The sequence below is a fragment of the Salmo salar genome, chromosome ssa10, assembly GCF_905237065.1.
Source record: "Salmo salar chromosome ssa10, Ssal_v3.1, whole genome shotgun sequence".
Classification (NCBI taxonomy): domain Eukaryota; kingdom Metazoa; phylum Chordata; class Actinopteri; order Salmoniformes; family Salmonidae; genus Salmo; species Salmo salar.
The window spans coordinates 41,343,765-41,360,804 of record NC_059451.1 but is presented as its reverse complement, the minus strand read 5'-3'; the positions used below and the strand labels follow the sequence as shown (position 1 = coordinate 41,360,804).

The window sequence follows — 17,040 nt, the reverse complement described above, 5'->3', positions numbered from 1 at the left end:
TCTTTTATTCATAAGCCACTATTGTATTCATGATATTTAAAAAAGAACAGGGTCTGAACTGAGACACCCTCTGTGTTGTTTTGTGTCTCCATCACTTCAGTGAAGGCTTCAATTGTTCCCGTGGTCATAGATGTCTGTTCTATCTAATCATTTGTTCCTCTCGCATGCTTTGTTTAGGCAGACTGTATAACAGTGTGACAGTGAGGTTTTATAGGGGAGAAAGCTAAGCTAAGCTTCCCAGTGTGCCAAGTGCACTGCTCTTGCTGTGTCTGCTCTGTGTCACAGCAGTCTGGAGTGCCATTGAACATTGCATGGTGAGGTGAAGCTTTCCACTGGCATTGACAAGCATTATTGAAACAGTTCTAAATCCCTAACATCTTTTAATTCCACATATGGCCTGGTCAGTGGAGTGTGCCTGATCCAAGTATGCAGCGTTGTATACTAAATGAGAATAAGGCCAGAGTGAAGTATCTGTTCATATCTATTTTCAGATACTAAGCAACCCTACTGCCAGTCGACTTGGGCAGGAGCACACCAGAACTGAGTACCGACACCTCAAATGTTCTACTGCTTGAGTTTCCGCAACTCTTACAGAATATTAGCTCAAAAGTTCCTCACCTAAATATAAACAGTACTGGCACCAAAAATGAGTACTGGCACATATTTCAGTCCAAGTCGAGAACTGATTACTGACAGATACTGCATCAGTTATCAATGCTGCCTTGTCACATTATTGCGAGGTTTATTTAACACTCACTGGGCATATGGCCTTTTTCACGCTGCCAGAAATGCCACTTCCAGTCATAGTCCACCAACATGGCGCATAAATGTTTATGAGGTCATTACTCCCACACCAGGAAAAAAAGAACAAATTTAGAGCTGAAAGAGGATGACCAGAGCTTACCCATGATGTTGCACAGCGATGTAAGTCAATAAGTCATCGTTTTAGTCAAAGTATGATATACAGTTGAAATCGGACGTTTACATACACCTTAGCCAAATACATTTAAACTCAGTTTTTCTCAATTCCTGACATTTAATCCTAGTAAAAATTCCTTAGGTCAGTTAGGATCACCACTTTATCAGAATAATAGTAGAGAGAATGACTTATTTCATGTTTTATTTCCTTCATCACATTCCCAGTGGGTCGGAAGTTTACATACACTCAATTAGTATTTGGTAGCATTGCCTTTAAATTGTTTAACTTGGGTCAAACTTTTTGGGTAGCCTTCCACAAGCTTCCCAAAATAAGTTAGGTAAATTTTGGCCCATTCCCCCTGACAGAGCTAGTGTAACTGAGTCAGGTTGTAGGCCTCCTTGCTCGCACACGCTTTTTCAGTTCTGCCCACACATTTTCTATGGGATTGAGGTCAGGGCTTTGTGATGGCCACTGCAATACCTTGACTCTGTTGTCCTTAAGCCAATTTGCCACAGCTTTGGAAGTATGCTTGGGGTCATTGTCCATTTGGAAGACCCATTTGCGACCAAGCTTTAACTTCCTGACTGATGTCTTGAGATGTTGCTTCAATATATCCACATCATTTTCCGTCCTCATGATGCCATCTATTTTGTGAAGTGCACCAGTCCCTCCTGCAGCAAAGCACCCCCACAACATGATGCTGCCACCCCCATGCTTCACGGTTGGGATGGTGGTCTTTGGCTTGCAAGCCTCCCCCTTTTTCCTCCAAACATAACGATGGTCATTATGGCCAAACAGTTCTATTTTTGTTTCATGAGACCAGAGGGCATTTCTCCAAAAAGTATGATCTTTGTCCCCATGTGCAGTTGCAAACTGTAGTCTGGCTTTTTTATGACGGTTTTGGAGCAGTGGCTTCTTCCTTGTTGAGTGGCCTTTCAGGTTATGTTGATATCGGACTTGTTTTACTGTGGACATAGATACTTTTGTACCTGTTTCCTCCAGCATCTTCACAAAGTCCTTTGCTGTTGTTTTGGGATTGATTTGCACTTTTCGCACCAAAGTACGTTCATCTCTAGGAGACAGAACGCTTCTCCTTCCTGAGCGGTATGACGGCTGCGTGGTCCCATGGTGTTTATACTTGCGTACTATTGTTTGTACAGATGAACGTGGTACTTTCAGGTGTTTGGAAATTGCTCCCAAGGATGAACCAGACTTGTGGAGGTCTACAATTTCTTTTCTGAGGGCTTGGCTGATTTATTTTGATTTTCCCATGATGTCAAGCAAAGAGGCACTGAGTTTGAAGGTAGGCCTTGAAATACATCCACAGGTACACCTCCAATTGACTCAAATGATGTCAATTAGCCTATCAGAAGCTTCTAAAGCCATGACATCATTTTCTGGAACTTTATAAGCTGTTTAAAGGCACAGTCAACTTAGTGTATGTAAACTTCTGACCCACTGGAATTGTGATACAGTGAATTATACGTGAAATAATCTGTCTGTAAACAACTGTTGGAAAAATGACTTGTTTCATGCACAAAGTAGATGTCCTAACAGGCTTGCCAAAACTATAGTTTGTTGACAAGAAATTTGTGGAGTGGTTGAAAAATGAGTTTTAATGACTCCAACCTAAGTGTATGTAAACTTCTGACTTCAACTGTACTTTGTACACACCTTCTGCTGCATATTTCCACCCTCCCGGTAAATTAAAATTCTCATCCTGGACATTGCACTGCTAGTAACTCGTCTGCGAGTGCCACCTCATTGAAAACTCCACCGCCAAGAGCGCCACGTCACAGACACATAGGGGCGGTTTCCAGGACACAGATTAAGCCTAGTCCAGGACTAAAAAGCTAGCTCAATGGAATTTCTTATGAGCCCCGGCTGAATCTGTGTCCGGGAAACCGCCCCATTTAGTAAAACATTATATAATCTCATCAGTTCATGAGTTTACCACATTTGAAACCAATTTGTCTCTTTTCTCCTTTACAGTTGATCGGTAGCAGCATAGCTAGAACGTGAATGGCACGACCTCCATCTCCACAATGTAAATAATGATGAAGGTCAAAGAGCCATTCTGGGTTCACAAAACGCATGTACACACGCACACAGCAATCCAACCCTGATCGTTTTCCCATCGGCTCCCTTCTGATAGCGGTCTACCAGTGGAGGCTGCTGAGGGGAGGACGGCTCATATTAATGGCTGGAATGGAGACAATGGAATGGTATCAAACACATCAAACACGTTGTTTCCATGTGGTTAATACCATTCCATTGACTCCATTCCAACCATTATTATGAGCCGTCCTTCCCTGAGCAGCCTCCACTGCTATCTACAGAGCCTTCAGAAAGTATTCACACCCCTTGACTTTTTCCACATTTTTCTATGTTACAGCCTGAATTTAAAATTGATTAAATTGAAAATGTGTGTCACTGGCCTACACACAATACCCCATAATGTCAACATTTAATTATTTACAAATGAATTAAAAATGAAAAACTGAAATGTCTTGAGTCAATAAGTATTCAACCCCTTTGTTTTGGCAAGTCTAAACAAGTCATATGATTAGTTGCATGGACTCACTCTGTGTACAATAACAGTGTTTAACATGATTTTATAATGACTACCTCATCTCTTTACCCCACATATACAATTATCTGTAAGGTCCCTTAGTCGAGCAGTGAATATCAAACAAAGATTCAACCACAAAGACCAGGGAAGTTTTCCAATGCCTCGCAAAAAAGGGCACCTATTGGTAGATGGGCAAACATTTTTTAAAGCAGACATTAAATATACCTTTGAGCATGGCGAAGTTATTCATTACACTTTGGATGGTGTATCAATACACCCAGTCACTACAAAGATACAGGTGTCCTTCCTAACTCAGTTGCCAGAGAGGAAGGAAACCGCTCAGAGATTTCACCATGAGACCAAAGGTGACTTTTTAACAGTTACAGAGTTAAATGGCTGTGATAGGAGAAAACTGAGGATGGATCAACAACATTGTGAAAAGAAGGAAGCCTATAAAATATTCCAAAACATGCATCATCATCCTGTTTGTAATAAGGCATTAAAGTAAAACTGAAAGAAATTAACTTTATGTCCTGAATACAAAGCGTTATGTTTAGGGCAAATCCAACACAATACATCACCGAGTGCCACTCTTCATTTCTTTTTTATTGAATCTTTATTTAACTAGTCAAGTCAGTTAAGAACAAATTCTTATTTACAATGACGGCCTACCCCGGCCAAAACTGCCCTACGGGAATCCCAATCACAGCCGGATGTGATGCAGCCTGGATTTGAACCAGGTACTGCAGTGATGCGTCTTGCACTGAGATGCAGTGTCTTAGACTACTAAGCCACTCGGGAGCATGGTGGTGGCCGCACCATGTTATGGGTCTAGGGAGTCTTTTGGGATAAAAGTAAACAGAATAGAGCCTAGCACAGGCAAAATGCTAGAGGAAACCCTGGTTCAGTCTGCTTTCCAACAGACACTGGGAGACATATTCACCTTTCAGCAGGAAAATAACGTAAAACACAAGGCCAAATAAACACTGGAGTTGCTTACCAAGACGGCATTGAATGATCCTGAATGGTCTGGTTACAGTTTTGACATAATTTGGGTTCAAAATCTATAGAAAAACGTGAAAATGGCTGTCTAGCAATGATCAACAATTAACTTAATGAATTTTAAAAAGAATAATGTGCAAATATTGTAGAATCCAGGTGTGCAAAGCTCTTAAGAGACTTACCCAAAAAGACTCACAGCTGTAGTCACTGCTAAAGGTGATTCTAACATCTATTGACTCAGGGTTGTAAATACTTATGTAAATTAGATTTTTCTGTATTTAATTTTCAATAAATTAAAAACATGTTTGCACTTTGTCATTATGAGGTATTGTGTGTGGATGGGTGAGTAAAAACAAAGTTTTAATCCATTTTAAATTCAGGCTGTAACAACAAAATCTGGAATAAGTCAAGAAGTATGAATAGTTTCCGAGGGCACAGCATATCTGAAATCTCTCTGTTTGCTCTCCCGCTACAGTTCTCATACCCTTCTCTAATCTCCTCTTTTCTTCTCCTCTTCCGTCACGACTCACAACCTCCTTTCATCACTCCATCTCTCTCTTTCTGTCTCTGTGTGTTTCAGATCTTCAGGCCCTTGAAGAGCAGCGTCTGTACCCGGAGAAGCAGGAGAGAGAACTGGGTTTTGTACCAAATGGCACCCTATTCCCTACATAGTGCATTTATTTTGACTTGGCCCTGGTCAAAAGTAGTGCACTATGTAGGGAATAGGGTGTTGTTTGGGATGCAACCCTCATTGCCAATACCTACATGACGACAACAAATGTCCCAGAGTAGATTGGTTCATTCAAGACTGTTAGTACTGTTTGTGAAAACGGACAAGGTCCTATTGATTCATTGATTGTCTGATTTAATAAGAGTGCCTGTTAGATCTCAGATTAAGAGAGAGATTGAAGAAAAGAGAATAAATCTAGTTTGGGTGCCAGTCTCTCATGCCAACTCATTATGGAATTGTAAACTTCCGGCGCTGACAGAGATCGCCGCCTCGCTTTGCGTTCCTTGGAAACTATGCAGTATTTCGTTTTTTATGTGTTATTTCTTACATTGTTACTCCAGGAAATCTTAAGTCTTATTACATACAGCCGGGAAGAACTATTGGATATACGAGCGACGTCAACTTACCAACATTATGACCAGGAATATGACTTTCCCGAAGCGGACCCTCTGTTTGGTCCACCACCCAGGACAATGGATCGGATCCCAGCCGGCAACCCAAAACAACGGCACCGCAGAAGGGGCAGACAGAGCGGTCTTCTGGTCAGGCTCCGTAGACGGGCACATCGCACACTGCTCCCGAGCATACTACTCGCCAATGTCCAGTCTCTTGACAACAAGGTAGACGAAATCCGAGCAAGGGTTGCCTTCCAGAGAGACATCAGAGATTGTAACATTCTCTGTTTCACGGAAACATGGCTCACTCGGGATACGTTATCAGAGTCGGTACAGCCACCTGGTTTCTTCACGCATCGCGCTGACGGAAACAAACATCTCTCTGGTAAGAAAAGGGCAGGGGTGTATGCCTTATGATTAACGAGACGTGGTGTGATCATAACAACATACAGGAACTCAAGTCCTTTTGTTCACCTGACCTAGAATTCCTAACAATCAAATGCCGACCGCATTACCTACCAAGAGAATTCTCTTCGATTATAATCACAGTCGTGTATATCCCCCCCGAAAGCAGACACATCGACGGCCCTGAAAGAACTTCATTGGACTCTATGTAAACTGTAAACCACATATCCTGAGACTGCATTTATTGTAGCTGGGGATTATAACAAGGCTAATCTGAAAACAAGGCTCCCTAAATTTGATCAGCATATCGAATGCGCGACCCGGGCTGGCAAAACCCTGGATCATTGTTATTCTAACTTCTGCAATGCATACAAAGCCCTCCCTCGCCCTCCTTTCGGAAAATCTGACCATGACTCCATTTTGTTGCTCCCAGCCTATAGACAGAAACTAAAACAGGAAACGCCCGTGCTCAGGTCTGTTCAACGCTGGTCTGACCAATCTGATTCCACGCTTCAAGATTGCTTCGATCACGTGGACTGGGATATGTTCCGCATAGCATCGGACAATAACATTGAAGAATACGCTGATTCAGTGAGTGAGTTTATTAGCAAGTGCATCGGTGATATTGTACCCACAGCGACTATTAAAACCTTCCCCAACAAGAAACCGTGGATTGATGGCAGCATTCACGCATAACTGAAAGCGCGAACCACTGCTTTTAATCAGGGCAAGGCGACCGGAAACATGACCAAATACAAACAGTGAAGCTATTCCCTCCGCAAGGCAATCAAACAAGCTAAGCGTCAGTATAGAGACAAAGTAGAGTCGCAATGCAACGGCACAGACACGAGAGGTATGTGGCAGGGTCTACAGTCAATAACAGACTACAAAAAGAAAATGAGCCCCGTCGTGGACACCGATGTCGTATTCAATCAATCCTTATCCCAGTCTGCTGTTCCCACATGTTTCAAGAGTGCCACCATTGTTCCTGTTCCCAAGAAAGCTAAGGTAACTGAGCTAAATGACTGTCGCCCCGTAGCACTCACTTCCGTCATCATGAAGTGCTTTGAGAGACTAGTCAAGGACAATATCACCTCCACCCTACCTGACACCTTAGACCCACTCCAATTTGCTTACCGCCCCAATAGCTCCATAGACGACACAATCACAATCACACTGCACTATCCCATCTGGACAAGAAGAATAACTTTGTAAGAATGCTGTTCATCGACTACAGCTCAGCATTTAACACCATAGTACCCTCCAAACTTGTCATTAAGCTCGAGACCCTGGGTCTTGACCCCGCCCGGTGCAACTGAGTCCTGGACTTCCTGACGGGCCGCCCCCAGGTGGTGAGGGTAGGAAACAACATCTCCACCCCGCTGATCCTCAACACTGGGGCCCCACAAGGGTGCGTTCTCAGCCCTCTCCTGTACTCCCTGTTCACCCATGACTGCGTGGCCATGCACGCCTCCAACTCAATCATCGAGTTTGCAGAGGGCACTACAGTGGTAGGCTTGATTACCAACAACGACAAGATGGCCTACAGGGAGGAGGTGAGGGTCCTCGGAGTGTGGTATTCAGGAAAATAACCTCACACTCAACGTCAGCAAAACAAAGGAGATGATCGTGGACTTCAGGAAACAGCAGAGGGAGCACCCCCCATCCACATCAATGGGACAGTAGTGGAGAAGGTGGAAAGTTTTAAGTTCCTCGGCGTACACATCACGGACAAACTGAAATGGTCCACCCACACAGACAGCATGGTGAAGAAGGAGAAACAGCACCTCTTCAACCTCAGGAGGCTGAAGAAATTCGGCTTGTCACCAAAAACACTCACCTACTTTTACAGATGCACAATTGAGAGCATCCTGTCGGGCTGTATCACCGCCTGGTACGGCAACTTCTCCGCCCATAACCGTAAGGCTCTCCAGAGGGTAGTGAGGTTTGCACAACGCATCACCGGGGGAAACTACCTGCCCTCCAGGTCACCTACACCACCCGATGTCACAGGAAGACCAAAAAGATAATCAAGGACAACAACCACCCGAGCCAATGCCTGTTCACCCCGCTATCATCCTAAAGGCGAGGTCAGTACAGGTACATCAAAGCGGGGACCGAGAGACCCCTGAAGGCCTCGATCTCAAGGCCATCAGACTGTTAAACAGCCATCACTAACACCGTGTGGCTGCTGCCAACATACTGACTCATCCCTAGCCACTTTAATAATAAAACTTGGATGTAATAAATGTATCACTAGTCACTTTAAACAATGCCACTTTATATAATGTTTACATACCCTACATTACTCATCTCATATGTATATACTGTACTCTATACCATCTACTGCATCTTGCCTATGCCGTTCGGCCATTGCTCATCCATATATTTATATGTACCTATTCTTATTCATTCCTTTACACTTGTGTGTAAAAGGTAGTTGTGGAATTGTTAGATTACTTGTTAGATATTACTGCATGGTCGGAACTAGAAGCACAAGCATTTCACTACACTCGCATTAACATCTGCTAACGATGTGTATGTGACAAATAAAATTTGATTTGATTTATGTTTGATGTGTCAATGAGGGAAAAAAAGTTGGCGATACCACAAACAGATCTGGGACCAAGCTAGAGAAACTGTATGAAAGCTGAAAGGCCTTACCTGTCAGAACTCAATAGCATCAGAGGGTTCATATGAGCTATGGAGACCTACTGTACTAACTACTTGCTCAGGGTCAGCCACATCCAGTGGTATAAAAAGTACCCAATTGTCATACTTGAGTAAAAGTAAAGATACCTTAATAGAAAATGACTCATATAAAAGTGAAAAGTCACCCAGTAAAATCCTACTTGAGTAAAAGTCAGAAATGATTTGGTTTTAAATATACTTAAATAGCAAAAGTAAATGTAATTGCTAAACTATTCTTAAGTATCAAAAGTAAAAGTAGTAATCATTTAAAGTTCCTTATAGTAAGCAAACCAGACGGCATGACTTTCTTGTTGTTTTAATTTATGGACAGCCAGGGGCACACTCCAACATTCAGACACAATTTACAAACAAAGCATTTGTGTTGAGTGAGTCCGCAAGATCAGAAGCAGTAGGGATGATCAGGGATTTTCTCTTTAAGTGCGTGAATTAGACCATTTTCCTGTCCTGCTAAGCATTCAAAATGTAACGAATACTTTTGAGTAGAAAGAACATTATTTTCTTTAGGAATGTAGTGGAGTAAAAGTAAAAGTTGTCAAAAATATAAATAGTCAAGTAAAAAACTACATAAGTAGTACTTTACACCACCAGGACCCATCTTGTGATATGTCTGAACTGGGCACAGAAAACAATTTTCAGGTCAGGAATTGAGGATTTGAGTGCAGTCCAAATGCTGTTCTGTTTGTTCTGAAGGTGAGGGGGTGGGGGAGAGTTGGCATGTGCCCTACGAAGATAAATGCTGCCAACTAATAGACACGTCTATCAAAGTTTAACGAGATAGGAAAAGAGAGAGAACACAAGGAAATAGTAAGTAAATAGAAGAAGCCTGTGCAGTCAGAAGAGTTACAAAATTTTTGAAAAAAAAGGTTTAATTTCTTTCAGTTTGCACCACAATGACCTCACAGACAGAGTAGAAAAGGGGGAAGTTAGAAAATTGGCAATTTCATATAAATTGGCTCTATAAATGTCACAGAGATGTGATTTTCTGTACATCAATACCTGCCTTGTGTAAGCCCAGATGTATCCCAAATCACACCCCATTCCCTACAGTATGTAGTGCTCTGGTCAAAAGTAGTGCACTATATACGAAACAGGGAGCCATTTGGGATGTAGCCCAGTCGTACGCCAGAGGCTCACCTCAGAATAAACTTTTGAGCACAGAGATGTAACAAACATGTTTATTATTTCATATAGATCGAGGCTAAATAGTATGCTGCTCCTGTGTTAATGTTTATGAGACCAAATTCTCTCCTTAGTTAACCCACTTCCTAAAGAAAAAGCAATGCCCCCAGCCCCCAGCCTCTACCTCTATGCGATTCTCTCTCTGACCCTCTCTCATCTCCCTCTGATCACATTAGGAATATGAAGTGGTGAGAAGATGTTATCACCGTTGATTTATTCAGCTTTGAGGCGCGCCCTTTTCTGCCCGATGCTAAGTGGAAGATGGAAAAGAGAAAAGGGATGAGAGAATAATTCTGTGCTCATTCAGATAGTGAAAGGGACAGTGACCTAGAAACATACAGTGCCTTGCGAAAGTATTCGGACCCCTTGAACTTTTCTACCTTTTGCCACATTTCAGGCTTCAAACATAAAGATATAAAACTGTAATGTTTTGTGAAGAATCAACAACAAGTGGGACACAATCATGAAGTGGAACGAAATTTGTTGGATATTTCAAACTTTTTTAACAAATAAAAAAACTGAAAAATTGGGCGTGCAAAATTATTCAGCCCCCTTAAGTTCATACTTTGTAGAGCCACCTTTTGCTGCGATTACAGCTGTAAGTCGCTTGGGGTATGTCTCTATCAGTTTTGCACATCGAGAGACTGAAATTTTTGCCCATTCCTCCTTGCAAAACAGCTTGAGCTCAGTGAGGTTGGATGGAGAGCGTTTGTGAACAGCAGTTTTCAGTTCTTTCCACAGATTCTCGATTGGATTCAGGTCTGGACTTTGACTTGGCCATTCTAACACCTGGATATGTTTATTTGTGAACCATTCCATTGTAGATTTTGCTTTATGTTTTGGATCATTGTCTTGTTGGAAGACAAATCTCCGTCCCAGGTCTTTTGCAGACTCCATCAGGTTTTCTTCCAGAATGGTCCTGTATTTGGCTCCATCCATCTTCCCATCAATTTTAACCATCTTCCCTGCCCCTGCTGAAGAAAAGCAGGCCCAAACCATGATGCTGCCACCACTATGTTTGACAGTGGGGATGGTGCGTTCAGGGTGATGAGCTGTGTTGCATTTTACGCCAAACATAACGTTTTGCATTGTTGCCAAAAAGTTCGTTTTTGGTTTCATCTGACCAGAGCACCTTCTTCCACATGTTTGGTGTGTCTCCCAGGTGGCTAGTGGCAAACTTTAAACAACACTTTTTATGGATATCTTTAAGAAATGGCTTTCTTCTTGCCACTCTTCCATAAAGGCCAGATTTGTGCAGTATACGACTGATTGTTGTCCTATGGACAGAGTCTCCCACCTCAGCTGTAGATCTCTGCAGTTCATCCAGAGTGATCATGGGCCTCTTGGCTGCATCTCTGATCAGTCTTCTCCTTGTATGAGCTGAAAGTTTAGAGGGACGGCCGGGTCTTCGTAGATTTGCAGTGGTCTGATACTCCTTCCATTTCAATATTATCGCTTGCACAGTGCTCCTTGGGATGTTTAAAGCTTGGGAAATCTTTTTGTATCCAAATCCGGCTTTAAACTTCTCCACAACAGTATCTCGGACCTGCCTGGTGTGTTCCTTGTTCTTCATGATGCTCTCTGCGCTTTAAACAGACCTCTGAGACTATCACAGAGCAGGTGCATTTATACGGAGACTTGATTACACACAGGTGGATTCTATTTTTCATCATTAGTCATTTAGGTCAACATTGGATCATTCAGAGATCCTCACTGAACTTCTGGAGAGAGTTTGCTGCACTGAAAGTAAAGGGGCTGAATAATGTTGCACGGCCAATTTTTCAGTTTTTTATTCGTTAAAAAAGTTTGAAATATCCAATAAATTTCGTTCCACTTCATAATTGTGTCCCACTTGTTGTTGATTCTTCACAAAAAAATTACAGTTTTATATCTTTATGTTTGAAGCCTGAAATGTGGCAAAAGGTTGAAAAGTTCAAGGGGGCCGAATACTTTCGCAAGGCACTGTACATATGTAAGTACATACTTGCACTAACACACTTGCATATAGTGTAGCATTTCATAGCATACACATGCAAATATTCAAATTTATTCTCATTTCTTTTAGCCTTTTTTGTAAATATTACAATAATCAAAAAACCTCAGGGAAAAAATTATAAGTTACGCATAGCTACCAATACGAAGGCATAGTTCAAAAAATTATAGTAAAACAACAAATAAAGTCAGTAAAGTGCAAATAATCACGTTGTCAAGTTCTACAAAAGGATCTAACCTATCTTAAAGACAGTCAGCGGTAAATATTAAGATAGATTCCTATACATTCCAACTTCCAAGTATTACATTTACAATTATCCAAATGATTGTATAAACAGCATAACCTCCCCTGGAATAGTAACGTCAAAAAAATAATAAAGTCAAACGTTCTACATCCAAAACAAGTCACCCAGTGCAAATAAAAACAAACGCAGAGAGGTCAAAAGTCATCTAACTGACCAGCTGCAACCCCCCTTTCCCTATCTGATCAGTAGTCCTACCCATTAACCCTGGATCCCCATGATATTGTACAGTATAACAAAAGTACAGAGAGGTGAGGTACACATTTATTTGAAAAAAGTTGGAATTCTTGACTTTGATAAGGCGCTTTATCAGAAAGTACAAATCATTATATATTTTCTGATTATTTGGATGCATTTATAAGAGGAGAAAGGGCACTAATTCACCCCAAGACTTCTTACATAAAGTGAACATATCTTTGGCTTTTAGAAGGCCTCTGGAAGTCATACGTTTCCATTTTTTTTATATGTACAGTACCAGTTTGGACACACCTACTCATTCAAGGGTTATTCTTTATTTTTTACAATTTTCTACATTGTAGAATAATAGTGAAGACATCAAAACTATGAAATAACACATATGGAATCATGTAGTAACCAAAAAAAGTGTGAAACAAATCAAAATATATTTTAGATTCTTCAAAGTAGCCACCCTTTGCCTCGATGACCGCTTTGCACACTCTTGGCATTCTTTCAACCAGCTTTATGAGGTAGTCACCTGGAATGCATTTCAATTAACAGGTGTGCCTTGTTAAAATTTAAATTGTGGAATTCTTAATGCATTTGAGCCAATCAGTTGTGTTGTGACAAGGTAGGGGTGGTATACAGAAGACAGCCCTATTTGGTAAAAGACCAAGTCCATATTATGGCAAGAACAGCTCAAATAAGCAAAGAGAAACAACAGGCTATCATTACTTTAAGACATGAAGGTCAGTCAACACGGACATTTAAGAACTTTGAAAGTTTCTTCAAGTGCAGTCGTAAAAACCATCAAGCGCTATGATGAAACTGGCTCTCATGAGGACCGCCACAGGAAAGGAAGACCCAGAGTTACCTCTGCTGCAGAGGATAAGTTCATTAGAGTTAACAACACCTCAGATTGCAGCCCAAATAAATGCTTCAGAGTTCAAGTAATAGACACATCTCAACATCAACTGTTCAGAGGAGACTGTGTGAATCAGGCCTTCATGGTCGAATTGCTGCGAAGAAACCACTACTAAAGGACACCAATAATAAGAAGAGGCTTGCTTGGGCCAAGAAACATGAGCAATGGACATTAGACCAGTGGAAATCTGTCCTTTGGTCTGATGAGTCCAAATTTGAGATTTTTGGTTCCAACCGCCGTGTCATTGTGAGACGCAGAGTAGGTGAACGGATGATCTCCGCATGTGTGGTTCCCACCGTGAAGCATGGAGGAGGTGGTATGATGATGGTGTGGGGGTGCTTTGCTGGTGACACTGTCAGTGATTTATTTAGAATTCAAGGCACACTTAACCAGCATGGCTACCACAGCATTCTGCAGCGATACGCCATCCCATCTGGTTTGCGCTCAGTGGGACTATCAATTGTTTTTCAACGGGACAATAACCCAACACACCTCCAGGCTGTGTAAGGACGTTTTGACCAAGAAGTAGTGTGATGGAGTGCTGCATCAGATGACCTGGCCTCTACAATCACCCGACCTCAACCCTATTGAGATGGTTTGGGATGAGTTGGACCGCAGAGTGAAGGAAAAGCAGGGAACTCCTTCAAGACTGTTGGAAAAGCATTCCAGGTGAATGCTTTCATCAAGGCAAAGGGTGGCTACTTTTAAGAATCTCAAATATATTTTGATTTGTTTAACACTTTTTTGGTTACTACATGATTCCATGTGTTATTTTATTGTATTGATGTCTTCACTATTATTCTACAATGTAGAACATAAAAAATAAAAACCCTTGAATGAGTAGGTTTGTCCAAACACACACACACACACACACACACACACACACACACACACACACACACACACACACACACACACACACACACACACACACACACACACACAGTATATCATAAGGTACTATAACATTTGGGCCATTTGGACAGTATAAGCATTGAACAGAGGTCCCATCCATTTTTACTTACAGACAAGTAGTACAATACTTGTACAACTCTCAAATTTTAGGTTTGGAATTACCCATGTGGTCCCGCTTCTGTCAGCGGTAGAGGCTCATGCTGGTACTCTGGTACAGGTACATGTAGGCATCACAGAACAGACGCTTAGCCACGCCCTTCATGTCCCGAGGCACCTGGTTGGCCAGCTCGGCGGGTGACATGACCAGGTACAAGCCAACCTCTGGACATGCCTGCACCTGGGGAATGTTGAAGCCATCCCTCTCTCCTGAAACACACACAGAAAGAGAGAAAGAAAGAGAAAGAAAGACAGAGAATGAGAGTAAGAATGAGACAGAGAGAGAATGAGACAGAGAGAGAGAGAACGAGAAAGAATGAGACAGAGAATAAGACAAAGAATGAGACAGAGACAGAGAATGAGACAGAGAATGAGACAAATACAGAGATGGAATGAGACAGAGAATGAGACAGAATGAGACAGAGAATGAGACAGAGAGAGAGAGAGAACGAGAAAGAATGAGACAGAGAATAAGACAAAGAATGAGACAGAGACAGAGAATGAGACAAAGACAGATGGAATGAGACAGAGAATGAGACAGAGAATGAGACAGAGAAAATAGAAACCCACTGTTGGTGTCTGAAAACCTTACTAGCCGTCAAATCCTTGCTTCCGCCATCCTTGTTTCCTCTATTCCTCTCAATGCGTATTGGAGGAACGGATCCAAGGTGCTTCCTTCTGACCTCCAATGAGTTTTGAAAGGATTGGAGGAAACAAGGACGGTTTACAGCATATTCCACACAACCTCACCATGTCTGTCAGCCATGCTGTCAAAGAAGATCCAGTCTGTGCTGTTTGGGCCGTGTTTGATGAAGGAGACATAGTGACTGGTCTCTATGCACAGCACTGCAAACAGCTCCAGTCTCTCTCTGGATGGGGCTCGGAGGGTAGTGGGGGCGGGGTACCCCTCAGGGAGCTGCAGGGTGGAGGGGCTGTGGGACAGCCGCTCGGGGTGAGAGTGCACCTGGAGAAGGAGACAGAGGAGCAGAATCACTAATCCTAATCAAATATAGAGTAATTATTTGGGATACAAAGTGATTTGTAGATCAATGATTCTATGTACTCCGACTGCAATGTAGTATGATCTCATACACGTATAATGACACACAACACTATGACAGGTACACACACACACAGAGTGGAGTGTGTCAGTCTGTCCTTACGCCCTACCTGAGAGGAGCAGGTCCTGCAGAACACTTTAAATCCTGTCCTGCTGAAGACTGGGTCTCTGAAGCAGTCCACACACTCCTCATATGCCAGCTGACCACACAACACACACTGCTGGGGACCTGAACACACACCACGTTACATTACATCTCTGCACAGATACATGGTGTATCCTTGTGTGTGTGTGTGTGTGTGTGTGTGGTGTGTGGTGTGTGTGTGTGTGTGTGTGTGTGAACTACCTTCAGAGAGAAGGTCAGTAATGTCTAGCTCCAGTGAAGGGATGATCTTCTGAAACATCTTGAACTTCTTCCCAAAGCGAGGCATCTGGAGAATCAGACAAGACGGCACCTAGAGAGGAGAGGAAGAGACATACAGTCACTACACAACTACTGACTACAGTAGACTACCAATCTGGAGACAGTTGTATAGAGTCTAGTAGTCATAAACACACATTAGTTCAGTTGTAGCAGAAGACTTATCAAACAGTGCCATCTACAGGAATGTCAGATAAATGAGAACGAGCATAGTGAGCGAGTACTGTGCACCCACACACACACCCCTACCTCTGCCAGTTTGAGTCCTGCGCTGTGGAAGGAGTGTTCCAGCAGGTGTTGGACAGTAGGCAGAACCAGGCTGTGGTTGTTATCCAGGAAGATTTGATAACAGTAACTGTCCTGGACCTTTCCCCCAGCGGACCTGGAGACAACAGGTCAAGTCTTTTAGATGTCTTTATAACCAGGTCAAGTCGTTTAGATGTCTTTATAACCAGGTCAAGTCGTTTAGATTTCTTTATAACCAGGTCAAGTCGTTTAGATTTCTTTATTACCAGGTCAAGTCGTTTAGATGTCTTTATAACCAGGTCAAGTCGTTTAGATTTCTTTATAACCAGGTCAAGTCGTTTAGATTTCTTTATAACCTGGTCAAGTCTTTTAGATTTCTTTATAACCAGGTCAAGTCTTTTAGATTTCTTTATAACCAGGTCAAGTCGTTTAGATTTCTTTATAACCAGGTAAAGTCTTTTAGATTTCTTTATAACCAGGTAAAGTCGTTTAGATTTCTTTATAACCAGGTCAAGTCGTTTAGATTTCTTTATAACCTGGTCAAGTCTTTTAGATTTCTTTATAACCTGGTCAAGTCTTTTAGATGTCTTTATAACCTGGTCAAGTCTTTTAGATGTCTTTATTACCAGGTCAAGTCTTTTAGATTTCTTTATAACCAGGTCAAGTCATTTAGATTTCTTTATAACCTGGTAAAGTCTTTTAGATTTCTTTATTACCAGGTAAAGTCGTTTAGATTTCTTTATTACCAGGTAAAGTCGTTTAGATTTCTTTATAACCAGGTCAAGTCGTTTAGATTTCTTTATAACCTGGTCAAGTCTTTTAGATTTCTTTATTACCAGGTCAAGTCGTTTAGATTTCTTTATTACCAGGTCAAGTCGTTTAGATTTCTTTATAACCAGGTAAAGTCGTTTAGATTTCTTTATAACCTGGTA

The 17,040-nt window shown here is 41.9% G+C and overlaps 1 protein-coding gene across 3 annotated transcripts in view; it reads right to left on the bottom strand.

Moving 5' to 3' along the window:
* Window positions 1-9,014: 9,014 nt before the first annotated feature.
* Window positions 9,015-17,040, bottom strand: part of cyldl (cylindromatosis (turban tumor syndrome), like) — a 14,784-nt gene continuing 6,758 nt past the window's right edge. For all 3 annotated transcript variants that reach the window (XM_014123304.2, XM_014123305.2, XM_014123306.2), the window contains exons 11-16: window positions 16,112-16,244; window positions 15,788-15,896; window positions 15,552-15,670; window positions 15,132-15,345; window positions 14,388-14,591; window positions 9,015-10,164 (exon numbers count right to left, since the gene is read on the bottom strand). In XM_014123304.2, the coding sequence (XP_013978779.1) occupies window positions 14,407-14,591; window positions 15,132-15,345; window positions 15,552-15,670; window positions 15,788-15,896; window positions 16,112-16,244 (760 nt within the window). In that variant the 3' untranslated portion in view covers window positions 9,015-10,164; window positions 14,388-14,406. The remainder of the gene's footprint in view (window positions 10,165-14,387; window positions 14,592-15,131; window positions 15,346-15,551; window positions 15,671-15,787; window positions 15,897-16,111; window positions 16,245-17,040) is intronic.